The sequence below is a fragment of the Oncorhynchus keta genome, chromosome 19, assembly GCF_023373465.1.
Source record: "Oncorhynchus keta strain PuntledgeMale-10-30-2019 chromosome 19, Oket_V2, whole genome shotgun sequence".
In the NCBI taxonomy this organism is placed as follows: Eukaryota; Metazoa; Chordata; class Actinopteri; order Salmoniformes; family Salmonidae; genus Oncorhynchus; species Oncorhynchus keta.
Genome location: NC_068439.1, coordinates 43,664,918 through 43,679,862, shown reverse-complemented (window position 1 = coordinate 43,679,862; position 14,945 = coordinate 43,664,918). Strand labels below are relative to the sequence as shown.

At 42.0% G+C, this 14,945-nt stretch overlaps 1 protein-coding gene across 2 annotated transcripts; it reads right to left on the bottom strand.

Moving 5' to 3' along the window:
• Nucleotides 1-695: 695 nt before the first annotated feature.
• Nucleotides 696-11,788, bottom strand: LOC118398350 (uncharacterized). 2 transcript variants are annotated; one of them, XM_052470626.1, is made up of 3 exons: nt 6,241-11,788; nt 6,048-6,147; nt 696-5,753 (listed from the first exon to the last, which is right to left on the bottom strand). In XM_052470626.1, exon 1 carries the CDS (start codon nt 11,786-11,788, stop codon nt 10,799-10,801), a length of 990 nt encoding a protein of 329 aa, XP_052326586.1. In that variant the 3' UTR covers nt 696-5,753; nt 6,048-6,147; nt 6,241-10,798. The 2 variants fall into 2 exon arrangements, with proteins under 2 accessions (XP_052326586.1, XP_052326585.1); XM_052470625.1 differs by having other exon boundaries at nt 6,048-11,788.
• Nucleotides 11,789-14,945: the final 3,157 nt, after the last annotated feature.

Below are 14,945 nucleotides of genomic sequence, written 5' to 3'. Positions count from 1 at the left end.
CCTCAACTCCATGGACACATTTGCATATTGCAGGAAAGTGGCTTCAAATGTATCTACACTGCCAAGATGGGGGTCTCTAAAATGTTCTCTAAAATTCAGCTGCTGGTCGACCACGCACATTGCCACGCCCACCACCGAAACCAGTTTCTAATCCAAAAAAAAACCCTGATGACCGACAGGGTTCGAATTACTGTCTTCTACACATAAGAAGAGCACATTAGCCTGCTAAACCAAAGCCTATAGACAATGCAACTCTTCAGGAATCAGGCAAGGTTACTCATCATGCAAACAATTAACCAGGGAGAATTGGTTCGGTGACCATGCACATATGATGAGTAACTTTGCCTTGTGTTGACTAACTTTGCCTGAGACCAGAAAAATTGCTTTTGCTTACCAGGCTAATATGTTCTTCCATTTTAGATTTTCATTTTAACATTGCAATATCATTGTGCCAGGAATCGTGCGCCCTGATATGAAAATATACAGTACCAGTAAAAAGTTGACACACCTGCTCATTCCAGGGTTTTTCTTTATTTTTACTATTTTCTACATTGTAGAATAATAGTGAAGACATCAACACTATGAAATAACACATGGAATCATGTAGTAACCAAAAGTGTTAAATAAATCAAAATATATTTTATATTTGAGATTCTTCAAAGTATCTAACATCTGGGATAGAAAAAGGAGGGAAACACTTTTTAAATAAGTTTTATTTTGACAAACAAAGACAGACTACAATGCTTCTATCTACAATAGAGAGAGGGGTAGTTTTCACATTAAATATGCTTGGTTTGTAACAGAAAAATAACAGTTGTTACATAAAATAAGAGCTCTTAAACCAGACAGCAAAATGGTTACTAATATATAGGATAATACCACACATTGGATGTGTCCATAATGGTACCATATTCCCTACATAGTGCACTACTTTTGACCAAGGCACAAAGGGGGAATAGGGTGCCATTTGGGGGACACCCCATAATCATCAGTAGTTATACAGTATACATGCAGGGTGTAATGATAATTTAACGCAATACCCCCTTTAAAATGATACCATCAAGGCCAAAGACTGAAAACGTCTAATCTTGGGAGGTGAGACAACTGTAAGCCACTTTCATATTTATGCTTAGAAGGCAGGTTAGATTCATACATATTTATATTATTAATTGTATTTATACTGTACATCCGACAGCCACCACGTGCAACATTATAACAGCATGTTGTATTTTTCAGTATAACCATTTATCTACTGGTTAATAACTGACAGAGGTAAGCTAGGTATAAAAAGGACATTACGTTTCTGTACAATATTACATTTAGTAATAAACAACAAAAAAACATAACTCATAATTCTACGAATTTGAACTATGGATTTTTATCTCCATCTTATGTCAGAGAAAAAAAAGTAGGTTAAATCGGAGACATCTTAATGTTATCAAACAACTAAATGCCTCTGTGTGTAAGGTGCACTGCAAACACAGGAATGCGACCTACTGTATGGACCCTAAAACGGAGGTATCCTGGTTAACTAGGCTACGGATCTGTGTGCTGAAAACTCCACGTGTGTCTGAGTGACAACAGAGCTGCACTGCTTTTATATTGATTGTTTCTCACTTGGGCGAACTAGAAAACAGGCACTGCCCTTTTTAAAAAGGTGCAATATACAGTGGGGCAAAAAAGTATTTAGTCAGCCACCAATTGTGCAAGTTCTCCCACTTAAAAAGATGAGAGTGGCCTGTAATTTTCATCATAGGTACACTTCAACTATGACATACAAAATGAGAACAAAAAATCCAGAAAATCACATTGTAGGATTTTTTATGAATTTATTTGCAAATTATGGTGGAAAATAAGTATTTGGTCACCTACAAACAAGCAAGATTTCTGGTTCTCACAGACCTGTAACTTCTTCTTTAAGAGGCTCCTCTGTCATCCACTCGCTACCTGTATTAATGGCACCTGTTTGAACTTGTTATCAGTATAAAAGACACCTGTCCACAACCTCAAACAGTCACACTCCAAACTCCACTATGGCCAAGACCAAAGAGCTGTCAAAGGACACCAGAAACAAAATTGTAGACCTGCACCAGGCTGGGAAGACTGAATCTGCAATAGGTAAGCAGCTTGGTTTGAAGAAATCAACTGTGGGAGCAATTATTAGGAAATGGAAGACATACAAGACCACTGATAATCTCCCTCGATCTGGGGCTCCACGCAAGATCTCACCCCGTGGGGTCAAAATGATCACAAGAACGGTGAGCAAAAATCCCAGAACCACACGGTGGGACCTAGTTAATGACCTGCAGAGAGCTGGGACCAAAATAACAAAGCCTACCATCAGTAACACACTACGCCGCCAGGGACTCAAATCCTGCAGTGCCAGACGTGTCCCCCTGCTTAAGCCAGTACATGTCCAGGCCCGTCTGAAGTTTGCTAGAGAGCATTTGGATGATCCAGAAGAAGATTGGGAGAATGTCATATGGTCAGATGAAACCAAAATATAACTTTTTGTTAAAAACTCAACTCGTCGTGTTTGGAGGACAAAGAATTCTGAGTTGCATCCAAAGAACACCATACCTACTGTGAAGCATGGGGGTGGAAACATCATGCTTTGGGGCTGTTTTTCTGCAAAGGGACCAGGATGACTGGTCCGTATAAAGGAAAGAATGAATGGGGCCATGTATCATGAGATTTTGAGTGAAAACCTCCTTCCATCAATAAGGGCATTGAAGATGAAACGTGACTGGGTCTTTCAGCATGAAAATGATCCCAAACACACCGCCGGGCAACGAAGGCGTGGCTTCGTAAGAAGAATTTCAAGGTCCTGGAGTGGCCTAGCCAGTCTCCAGATCTCAACCCCATAGAAAATCTTTGGAGGGAGTTGAAAGTCCGTGTTGCCCAGCAACAGCCCCCAAACATCACTGCTCTAGAGGAGATCTGCATGGAGGAATGGGCCAAAATACCAGCAACAGTGTGTGAAAACCTTGTGAAGACTTACAGAAAACGTTTGACCTCTGTCATTGCCAACAAAGGGTATATAACAAAGTATTGAGATAAACTTTTGTTATTGACCAAATACTTATTTTCCACCATAATTTGCAAATAAATTCATTAAAAATCCTACAATGTGAATTTTCTGGAGAAAGAATATCTCATTTTGTCTGTCATAGTTGAAGTGTACCTATGATGAAAATTACAATTAATTCTCTCATCTTTTTAAGTGGGAGAACTTGCAAAATTGGTGGCTGACTAAATACTTTTTTGCCCCACTGTACATGTATTGGCCAAATTCCCAATTCTAGATACAGCTTGAGAAAAGTTGAGAGAGACAATAAATCACACATAAAACAGTCTCAAATACAGTTATGCCTCAAGCAAGGAAGTAATGGTCGAACTGGGAATGTTCCTGCAAATGGAGTGCTTTTTTACAATGGGGTTTATCTAGTGTATATCAGGCACCAAACCACAATGAACCAACACATATCAGCATGAACGCTAGGAGGTGGCTATATACAGTGCATTCGGAAAGTATTCAGATCCCTTAGCTTTTTCCACATTGCTACGTTACAGCCTTACTCTCACATTGATTAAATACATTTTTCCCTTCATCAATCAACACACAATACCCCATAATGACAAAGCGAAAACAGCTTTTTTGATATTTATATATTTCTTAAACAGAAATACATTTACATAACTATTCAGACCCTTTGCTATGAGACTCGAAATTGAGCTCAGGTGCATCATGTTTCCATTGATCATCCTTGAGATGATTCTACAACTTGAATTTACCACAGGTCGACGCCAATCAATTGATTGGATATGATTTGGAAAGGCACACACCTGTCTATGTAAGATACCACAGTTGACAGTGCATGTCATAGCAAAAACCAAGCCATGAGGTCGAAGGAATTGTCCGTAGAGCTCAGAGACAGGATTGTGTCGAAGCACAGACCTGGGGAAGGGTACTAATCGGGGGAGAAGGGCTTTGGTCAGGGAGGTGACCAAGAACCCGATGGTCACTCTGACAGAGCTCCAGAGTACATGGGAGAACCTTCCAGAAGGATAACCATCTCTGCAGCACTCCTCCAATCAGGCCTTTATGGTAGAGTGGCCAGATGTGTCACATCCATTATTTTCTATGGTGGAGTAGGTCAGGGTGTGACTGGGGGGTTTCTAGTTTATATTTTCTGTGTGGGGTTCTAGTTTTGTTTTCTATGTTGGTTTTTGGTATGATTCCCAAGAGGCAGCTGGCTATCGTCATCTCTAATTGGGGATCATATTTTAGTAGCATTTCTCCACCTGTGTTTGGTGGGATAATTTTTATGTGTAGTTGCATGTTAGCACTCCATTGTCGTCACATTTTGATTATTCTTTATTGTTTTGTTGTGTGGTTCACTTACTTTAAAAACAAAGATGGTGGATCCGCGAGTTGAGCGGGTTCTTCGTCCCGCACCAGAGCCGCCACTGACACTAGACACCCCCCTAACCCTCCCTTTTGGTTTCAGGTTTTGCAGAGTCCGCACCTTTGGGTGGGGGGGTACTGTCACGTCCTGACCATAGAGAGCCCTTATTTTCTATGGTAGAGTAGGTTAGGGCGTGACAGGAGGGGTTTCTCGTTGTTATTTTCTATGTGGGGTTCTAGTTTAGTTTTTCTATGTTGGTGTTTGGTATGATTCCCAATTAGAGGCTGCTGGCTATCGTTGTCTCTAATTGGGGATCATATTTAAGTAGCATTTTTTCCACCTTTGTTTTATGGGATATTGTTTTTAGTTAGTGTATGTTACACCTCTTAGTTACGGTTCGTTGTTTGTTTCGTTTTTTCTTTGTTTATTGTTTTTGTTAGTTTCTAATAAATAATATGTGGAAACCATATCACGCTGCAGCTTGGTCCGATATTTATTCCAGCGAACGTGACAAGATGGAAGCCACTCCTCAGTAAAAGGCACATGACAGCCCACTTGGGACTTTCCAGAAAGCACCTAAAGGGCTTTTAGACCATAAGAAAGCATCACGTCTGGAGGAAAGCAGGCACTGCTCATCACCTAGCCAATTCCATTCCTACGCTGAAGCATGGTGGTGGCAGCATCATGCTGTCAGGATCGAGGGAAAGATGAACGGAACAAAGTACAGAGATCCTTGATTAAAACCTGCTCCAGAGTGCTCAGGACCTCAGACTGGGGTGAAGGTTCACCTTCCAACAGGACAACAACCCTAAGCACACAATCCAAGACAATGCAGGAGTGGGTTCAGGACAAGTTTCTGAATGTCCTTGAGTGGCCCAGCCAGAGCCCCAACTTGAACCTGATCAAACATCTCTGGAGAGACCTGAAAATAGCTGTGCAGAGATGCTTCCCATCCAACTTGACAGAGCTTGAAGACTTGAGGCTGTAATCGCTGCCAAAAGTGCTTCAACAAAGTACTGAGTAAAGGGTCTGAATACTTGTGATATTTAAAAATAATAATAATAATGAATTTGCAAACATAAAAACATGTTTTTGCTTTGTCATTATGAGGTATTGTGTGTAGATTGATGAGGAAATAAAACAATTTAACACATTTTAGAATAAGGCTGTAACGTAACAAAATTTGGAAAAAGTCAAGTGGTCGGAATACTTTCCGAATACACTGTACATTCGTAGACAGACTACTCACATACTATTCTCTCTCCCGAGCCCAAGCCTTGACCTCAATGACTGATTAAAGGAAGTGACTTGTTGCCTTGCATTGTTGAAGGTTTTATCAGCTTACTGTGGGCAAAAAAGCAGAAATATACCGTAAAGCACAAGACATAGACATAGATTTTCTTCCACTTCCTTGGCCTTCGTTTCTATCCTCAAAAAGTATACTGCATTGCTGTTGTTCATGAAAATAACCATCACACACTGACTGAATGTCAAGACAGGGGAGTCACATGTGAAGAACTATTATGAGCCAGTTTTCCAGACACAGATTAGGCCTAGCACAGGACTAAGGAATAGGTTTAATCTGTGTCAGGGAAATCGGCCCCATAGAGATAAGAGACAGGAAGATGGTGTTGTCACCTGTAGACGATGGGGTTTGGGTTTCCATTCTTTGGTGGGCAGAGAGGTGGGCTTCTGACCCTCCAGGAAGTACTCCCATCTGGTCACGCATCTCTGTGTTCTTGAGAGGGGTGAAAAGTCACTCAAAGCGAGACCCCTATCCCTCAAAAACATGCACACGCACCACAACACAGATAGCTGTATGAGTACGGACCTCAGCTTCCAGAAAATCACCTTCTCCTCTGGATCCCTGATCACTTGATCTCTCTCCTGGATCACTGTCCGTGAGTTCTGCAGCTGTAACACTCACAAAACAGAATACTCTTACAGTGGCAACAAAATTATGTGAACCCTTTGGAGTTACCTGGATTTCTGCAAAAATTAGTCATCAAAGTCACAACAGACAAACATAGCGTGCTTAAATAAATAACACAGAAATTGTATTTCTTGTCTGTATTGAATACATCATTTAAACATTCACAGTGTAGGTATCATGACACTAGGCGAGACCCAAATGCAGACACAGGAGGCAGATGGTTGGAGTTTAAGATGTTTAATAAATCCAAAGGGAATAGGCAAGAGAATGATTGTGGACAGGCAAAAAGTTACAACCAAGGGGCCTCCCCCTGCACCTGGATATTCCAGTGCTACTGGCAAAAATATTCTGCGGTAGGATGAAACTACAGTTGAGTTGTTTGGAAGAAACACAACACTATGTGTGGAGAAAAAATGGCACAGCACGCCAACATCAAAATCTCATCCCAACTGTCTGTAAAGTATGGTGGAGGGAGCATCATGGTTTGGGGCTGCTTTGCTGCCTCGGCCTGGACAGCTTGCTATCATCGCCAGAAAAATGAATTCCCAAGTTTATCAAGAAATTTTACAGGAGAATGTAAGGCTATCTGTCCGTCAATTGAGGCTCAACAGAAGTTGGGTGACGCAACAGGACAACAACCCAAAACACAGACGTAAATAAACAGAAGAAAATGTGCCTTCTGGAGTGGCCCAGTCAGAGTCCTGACCTCAACCCGTTTGAGATGCTGTGGCATGACCTCAAGAGAGCAGTTCACACCAGACATCTCAAGAATATTGCTGAGCTGAAACAGTTTTGTAAAGAGGAATGGTCCAAAATTCCTCCTGACCGTTGTGCAGGTCTGATCCGCAACTACAGAAGACGTATGGTTGAGGTTATTGCTGCCAAAGGAGGGTCAACCAGTTATTAAATCCAAGGGTTCACATACTTTCCCCACCCTACACTGTAAATGTTTATGCGGTGTGTTCAATAAAGACAAGAAAACGTATAATTGTTTGTTATTAGTTTAAGCAGACTGTGTCTATTGTTGTGACCTAGATGAAGATCAGATCAAATGTTTTGACCAATTTATGCAGAAATCCAGCTACAGTATTTACAAAGGGTTCACATACTTTTTCTTTCCACTATAGATACTGCAGAGGAAAACTAACATTCACTGTAACTTTCACAGAAGAGGCTATATCATCACTTATTCATGATGAGTATTCTGTTTCAGCAAACAGTTTTGCGTGGATTACAGTAACTCCCCTACCACCTTTACAAACCAAAGCAATTAGGAACCCTCTACTCCCTCCATCTCAATATCATTTCCCTATTGATGGCTGCAAAGCATGCAGGGTTTGTGTGTCTGTATTGTATAGTGCCTTCGGAAAGTATTCAGAGACCTTGACTTTTTCCACATTTTGTTACTGTTCTAAAATTGATTTTTATTTATCCTCTGCAATCTACACACAATACCCCATAATGACAAAGGGTAAAGTGTCTGAACAGTGATGTCATATTTCAGTTTTTTATTTTTAATAAAATTGCCAAAATTTCTTAACCTGTTCTTGCTTTGTCATTATGGGGTATTGTGAGTAGATTGTTGTGTTACTACCTGAATTTAAAATGGATTAAATGTAAATGTATTCTTCACTGTCCTACATGTATTTTTTTAGATTTTTTTAAAATGTCACCTTTATTTTTAACCAGGTAGGCAAGTTGAGAACAAGTTATCATTTACAATTGCGACCTGGCCAAGATAAAGCAAAGCAGTTCGACACGAACAACAACACAGAGTTACACATGGAGTAAAACAAACATACAGTCAATGAATGATACAGTAGAAAATGTGTCTATATACAATGTGAGCAAATGAGGTGAGATAAGGGAGGTAAAGGCAAAAAAAGGCCATGGTGGCGAAGTAAATACTATACTATAATAAATAATAAAACTTTTTTTTTAAATAAACACTGGAATGGTAGATTTGGAGTTTAAGATGTTTAATAAATCCAAAGGGAATTAGGCAAGAGAATGGTCGTGGACAGGCAAAGTAGAGATAGAAATAATGGGGGTGCAAAGGAGCAAAATAAATACAGTAGGGAGAGAGGTAGTTGTTTGGGCTAAATTATAGATGGGCTATGTACAGATGCAGTAATCTGTGAGCTGCTCTGACAGCTGGTGCTTAAAGCTAGTGAGGGGGATAAGTGTTTCCAGTTTCAGAGATTTTTGCAGTTCGTTCCAGTCATTGGCAGCAGAGAATTGGAAGGCTAGGCGGCCAAAGTAAGAATTGGTTTTGGGGGTGACCAGAGAGATATACCTGCTGGAGTGCATGCTACAGGTGGGTGCTGCTATGGTGACCAGCGAGGTGAGATAAGGGGAGACTAGCAGGGTCTTGTAGATGACCTGGAGTCGATGACCTTTGGCGACGAGTATGAAGCGAGGGCCAGCCAACGAAAGGGTACAGGTCGCAGTGGTGGGTAGTATATGGGGCTTTGGTGACAAAATGGACGGCACTGTGATAGACTGCATCCAATTTATTGAGGAGGGTATTGGAGGCTATTTTGTAAATGACGTCGCCGAAGTCGAGGATCGGTAGGATGGTCAGGTTTACAAGGGTATGTTTGGCAGCATGAGTGAAGGAGGCTTTGTTGCGAAATAGGAAGCCAATTCTAGATTTAACTTTGGATTGGAGATGTTTGATGTGAGTCTGGAAGGAGAGTTTACAGTCTAACCAGACACCTAGGTATTTGTAGTTGTCCACATATTCTAAGACAGAACCGTCCAGAGTAGTGATGTTGGACAGGCGGGCAGGTGCAGGCAGCGATCGGTTGAAGAGCATGCATTTAGTTTTACTTGTATTTAAGAGCAATTGGAGGCCACGGAAGGAGAGTTGTATGGCATTGAAGCTCGTCTGGAGGGTTGTTAACACAGAGTCCAAAGAAGGGCCAGAAGTAGACCGAATGGTGTCGTCTGCGTAGAGGTGGATCAGAGTCTCACCAGTAGCAAGAGCGACATCATTGATGTATACAGATAAGAGAGTCGGTCCAAGAATTTAACCCTGTGGCACCCCCATAGAGACTGTCAGAGGCCCGGAAAAAAGGCCCTCTGATTTGACACACTGAACTCTATCAGAGAAATAGTTGGTGAACCAGTCGAGGCAACCATTTGAGAAACCAGGGCTATCGAGTCTGTCGATGAGGATGTGGTGATTGACAGAGTCGAAAGCCTTGGCCAGGTCAATGAATACGGCTGCACAGTATTGTTTCTTATCGATTGCGGTTAAGATATCCTTTAGGACCTTGAGCGTGGCTGAGGTGCACCCATGACCAGCTCTGAAACCAGATTGCATAGCGGAGAAGGTATGGTGGGATTCAAAATGGTCGGTAATCTATTTGTTGACTTGGCCTTCGAAGATCTTAGAAAGGCAGGGTAGGATAGATATAGGTCTGTAGCAGTTTGGGTCAAGAGTGTCCCCCCCTTTGAAGAGGGGGATGACCGCAGCTGCTTTCCAATCTTTGGGAATCTCAGACGACACGAAAGAGAGGTCGCACAGGCTAGTAATAGGGGTTGCAACAATTTTGTTTTAGAAAGAAAGGGTCCAGATTTTGCCGCTCTTTCAGGACATCAGCTGACTGGATTTGGGAGAAGGAGAAATGGGGAAGGCTTGGGCGAGTTGCTGTGAGGGTGCAGTGCTGTTGACCGAGGTAGGGGTAGCCAGGTGGAAAGCATGGCCAGCCGTAGAAAAATGCTTATTGAAATTCTCAATTATAGTGGATTTATTGGTAGTGACAGTGTTTCCTATTCTCAGTGCAGTGGGCAGCTGGGAGGAGGTGTTCCTATTCTCCAAGGACTTTACAGAGTCCCAGAACCTTTTTGAGTTTGTGTTGCAGGAAGCAAATTTCTGCTTGAAAAAGCTAGCCTTGGCTTTTCTAACTGCCTGTGTGTATTGGTTTCTAGCTTCCCTGAAAAGTTGCATATCACGGGGGCTGTTTGATGCTAATGCAGAACGCCATAGGATGTTTTGTGTTGGTTAAGGGCAGTCAGGTCTGGAGAGAACCAGGGGCTATACCTGTTCCTGGTTCTAAATTTCTTGAATGTGGCATGCTTATTTAAGATGGTGAGGAAGGCATTTAAAAAAAATAACCATCCTCTACTGATGGGATGAGGTCAATGTCCTTCCAGGATACCCCGGCCAGGTGAGATTAGAAAGGCCTGCTCGCTGAAGTGTTTCAGGGAGCGTTTGACAGTGATGAGTGGAGGTCATTTGACCGCTGACCCATTACGGATGCAGGCAATGAGGCAGCGATTGCTGAGATCTTGGTTGAAAACAGCAGAGGTGTATTTAGAGGGCAAGTTGGTTAGGAGGATATCTATGAGGGTGCCCATGTTTACGGCTTTGGGGTGGTACCTGGTAGGTTCATTGATAATTTGTGTGAGATTGAGGGCATCAAGCTTAGATTGTAGGATGGCTGGGGTGTTAAGCATGTTCCAGTTTAGGTCGCCTAGCAGCACGAGCTCTGAAGATAGATGGGGGGGCAATCAGTTCACATATGGTGTCCAGAGCATAGCTGGGAACAGAGGGTGGTCTATAGCAGGTGGCAAAAGTGAGAGACTTGTTTTTAGATAGGTGGATTTTTAAAAGTAGAAGTTCAAATTGTTTGGGTAAAGACCTGGATAGTAGGACAGAACTCTGCAGCCTCTCTCTGCAGTAGATTGCAACACCGCCCCCTTTGGCCTTTCTATCTAGTCTGAAAATGTTGTAGTTCGGAATGGAGATTTCAGAATTTTTGGTGGTCTTCCTAAGACAGGATTCAGACACAGCTAGAACATCCGGGTTGGCAGAGTGTGCTAAAGCAGTGAATAAAACAAGCTTAGGGAGGAGGCTTCTAATGTTAACATGCATGAAACCAAGGCTATTACGGTTACAGAAGTCATCAAAAGAGAGCTCCTCGGGTATAGGAGTGGAGCTAGGCACTGCAGGGCCTGGATTCACCTCTATATCACCAGAGGAACAGAGTAGGATAAGGGTACGGCTAAAAGCTATGAGAATTGGTCGTTTAGAACGTCCGGAACAGAGAGTAAAAGCAGGTTTCTGGGGGCGATAAAATAGCTTCAAGGTATAATGTACAGACAAAGGTATGGTAGGATGTGAATACAGTGGAGGTAAACCTAGGTATTGAGTGATGATTAGAGAGATATGGTCTCTAGAAACATCATTGAATCCTGGTGATGTCATAGCATGTGTGGGTGGTGGAACTGAAAGGTTGGATAAGGTATAATGAGCAGGGCTAGAGGCTCTACAGTGAAATAAGCCAATAAACACTAACCAGAACAGCAATGATTGATTGATGCAGGGGGATATGTAATCAATTTTTACAATAAGGCTGTAACGTAACAAAATGTGGAAAAAGTCAAAGGGTCTGAATACTTTCAGAATGCACTGTATGTGTGTGTGTATCTGCCGCATGTGTGTACGTGCATCCGAGTGTGTGTGTTGCTCACCTGTTGGATCATGTGGCAGACCTTCCTCTGCTGGCTCTTCAGCATGTCGTCCAGATGATGGATCTTCTCCTTCAGGACAGTCAGCTCCTTCTCCAGCTCCTCAGATCTCACACCACAACCCAGTGGTTACATAAACAGAATTACCATCATATCTACACTGTGTATGAACTTGCCATATTTATGGGTCCAAATTTTAAAGGGAGTATACCGTATCCTTTTTAGTATCTTCAAAAATATGCTGTATACTCTTTTCAAACTTTGGATTTATAAGTATGGCAATTCATGAACGTTGTAGGCTTGAGTAGCAATGTTTCAATGTCTGTTGCTGAGGACTGTATTGTTGTATACTCATGTAGAGTTGTATATGAGATACTATGTGCAGACAGTCTACGTTTCAGTTGTATGACTGATTTGTAGTCATTATGGCGACAGATCCTCCTCACCTCTGCTTTTTCTCCTGCCCCCCCCTCCTTGGCTGCTCTCAGCTGCAGCAGTTCAGCCTCGCTGTCGGCCATTTTGTCCTTCAGGACAACACCCTCCAGCTCCATGCCCCCAAGCAGCCGCTCCAACTCCTCCAACCTCGCTCCTCCGCCTACCCCTCCACTCGCTGCAGGTGCTTCGACTGCTTGTCAAGACGCCAGCTGAACTCACCACTTTCAGTCTGCAGGGGGAGTTCCCAATTACATCTAGTTATAGTAATGGTCAGGAAATAGTATCAAATGTCTTAATCAGTGCATATTCAATTGTGGACTGGGATGTAATATTATGCAACACATATGCATCATGATGACACTGGAACTAATGACTGTGTTCTGAGATGACACTGAATAACAGTTGAACGAACAAAACGATAGAGGATAGAGAGAGAGGGATGGGGAAAAGAAGGAGGGAGACCGATGAGACAGTAGACAAGTTGAGTAAAAAAAGGATGGGAGATGAAAGAGGGGGATGAATATTCCTCATCATCTGGTGAACACTGACCTGCATTCAGTCCTTTCCTCCTGGTGTCTCTTCTCACTCTTTCAGCTGAGCATTCAGGCGCTTGCTCACCTCCCATACTTTGCACTGCCCCCTGAATTCTCCCTGACATGTGCGAGAGAGAAAAAGCAAGCTCAATGAACCTGGACATAGAGTAAACAAACAGATAGAGAGTGCTTGGTGCTGACATACTATTTGCATACCATTTGCAAATAAGTGTTTCCGTAATTGCCTGAGGTAAAAGGTCACCTAAATAGGTTTGTGCGTCAGGTGAATGTCATGTGTCTGTCAGCTGAATACACACTGGTTTTCCCGGTAGAAGATCATATATGTAACAATATATGTATCGTTTTCTTTAACATGACAGCTTTTTAGAATGGAGGCCAGTGTAACAGGACTCTAGCATACACAGACAGGTCATAGACTTAAGTTACTGTCTGTGTAGATGTTTATTCCCTTAGAATGTATTGTTTTTCCCACTACCTAGGTAATGGATGTCTGGTGTCTTTTTACAGGACGTTATGATGTGCTGCACTGAGCCTGAGATAATGTGGTGGGAAATTGGATATGTTGTGCTAAGGTGTGTGTGTGTTGCGTGCGAGATCTCGCGATATATTTGGTCTGTATCACTAGTCTTTTCACAGAACAGAGTGATGTGGTGAGTGGACACATATGCTTTCCTATGACTTGGCAAATACTTTTATAGTTTGAATATAAATGTAATTTTCAGTTCATGTTCAAATTCATACTCAAATTGTCTCCACAGTAATTTAATACTTTCTTTATATAAAAAGCACTCGTGAAACTAATGCAAAACAAAAACCACAACATTTTAGATAACGAAAGTTAGAGGGTGTTGACATGCAAATATGGTATTACATTTGTATGACTCTGTCCCAACAATGTTATGATTGGTGACAATTGTTTGGTTGGTAGGCAGGGTGACTATGTAAACATTGGCTGGAAACTGAGGCAGAGTGAAGGAGTTAGCGGAGTAAAACAGAAACAAATACTGACGATGCTGGATTGTTTGCATTTGAGTATTAGAAAGAGCTTGAGATGAGCCTCTGAAGGCCTTTTCACACTGCATTGTTCTTAGCCCCAGGCTAGACTCGACCTGGGCTAGCTTAGCCTGTGTTCACACAAGCATTGTTAACCCTGGCTGGGCTATGATTTAACCCTGGGCTAAGGATTCACACTTGTATTCCAAAGCCTTGGGCTAACAGACAAACAACATGCGAGCAACATTCTCTCTCTTACACGCAACCTATGTTACAAGTAATAACACATTTATTAACATAGTATGTACTGTTTAAGATGTATTTTTATGTGTGACAATGATGTTAGGCTTGCTCAAAGTCACACTTGCAAGTTTAAATTGCACTCTTGACTGGCCTGTGCAGGGGACCCATCCTCTCCTCGCTGGACCACATTTCTTCCCTCTTAACTCAGTGTTTGCTCGCGCGTGCCATCTCATGCTTTTGAATTGGATTTGACACCATCGACTATCAATTACAGAATCCCAAATAATTTATATTTGTCATTGGATGTTTTTCTTTTTTAATACAGTCAGTGATACAGGAGTCAAATCACATAGGGAATCTCATCAATTGAACATATGCGGTGGTACTTAATGAATATGATGTCAGTCAATGACAAGATGACATAAACTCTACAGTGTAAAGTCTAATAATATAATAATAATATATGCCATTTAGCAGACGCTTTTATCCAAGTCTACACATCAGAGTTATCGGATTCACATGGAATTGTTGTTGAATTTAAATGTTTGAATATTAAATTATTTGTGATGGGATGAAATGTGATTTGAGCTTCTAAAATGTGAGATTTGGGTTTTCATAAGGTTAGGGCTCTGCTCAATCAGTGGCCCGCCCCTGTGAAGAGACAGGGGTTATTAAACTTTTCAGACACACCCTTCTCGCTCCACTCTATAAAGCCTTGATGAAAATGTAACCTCCTGTTCCGAGGATGTGAGGATGACGGTCCGATGTCAGAATGGTTCAGATAATAACTACAGAACGAAGCCAACATCAGCATGACCTTTGGTTGCGAATGGTATGAACTTTGAACTCTTATTCACTACAGAAGTGTACCTCCTAGCCGTTGAGTTAGCAACAGCAGCT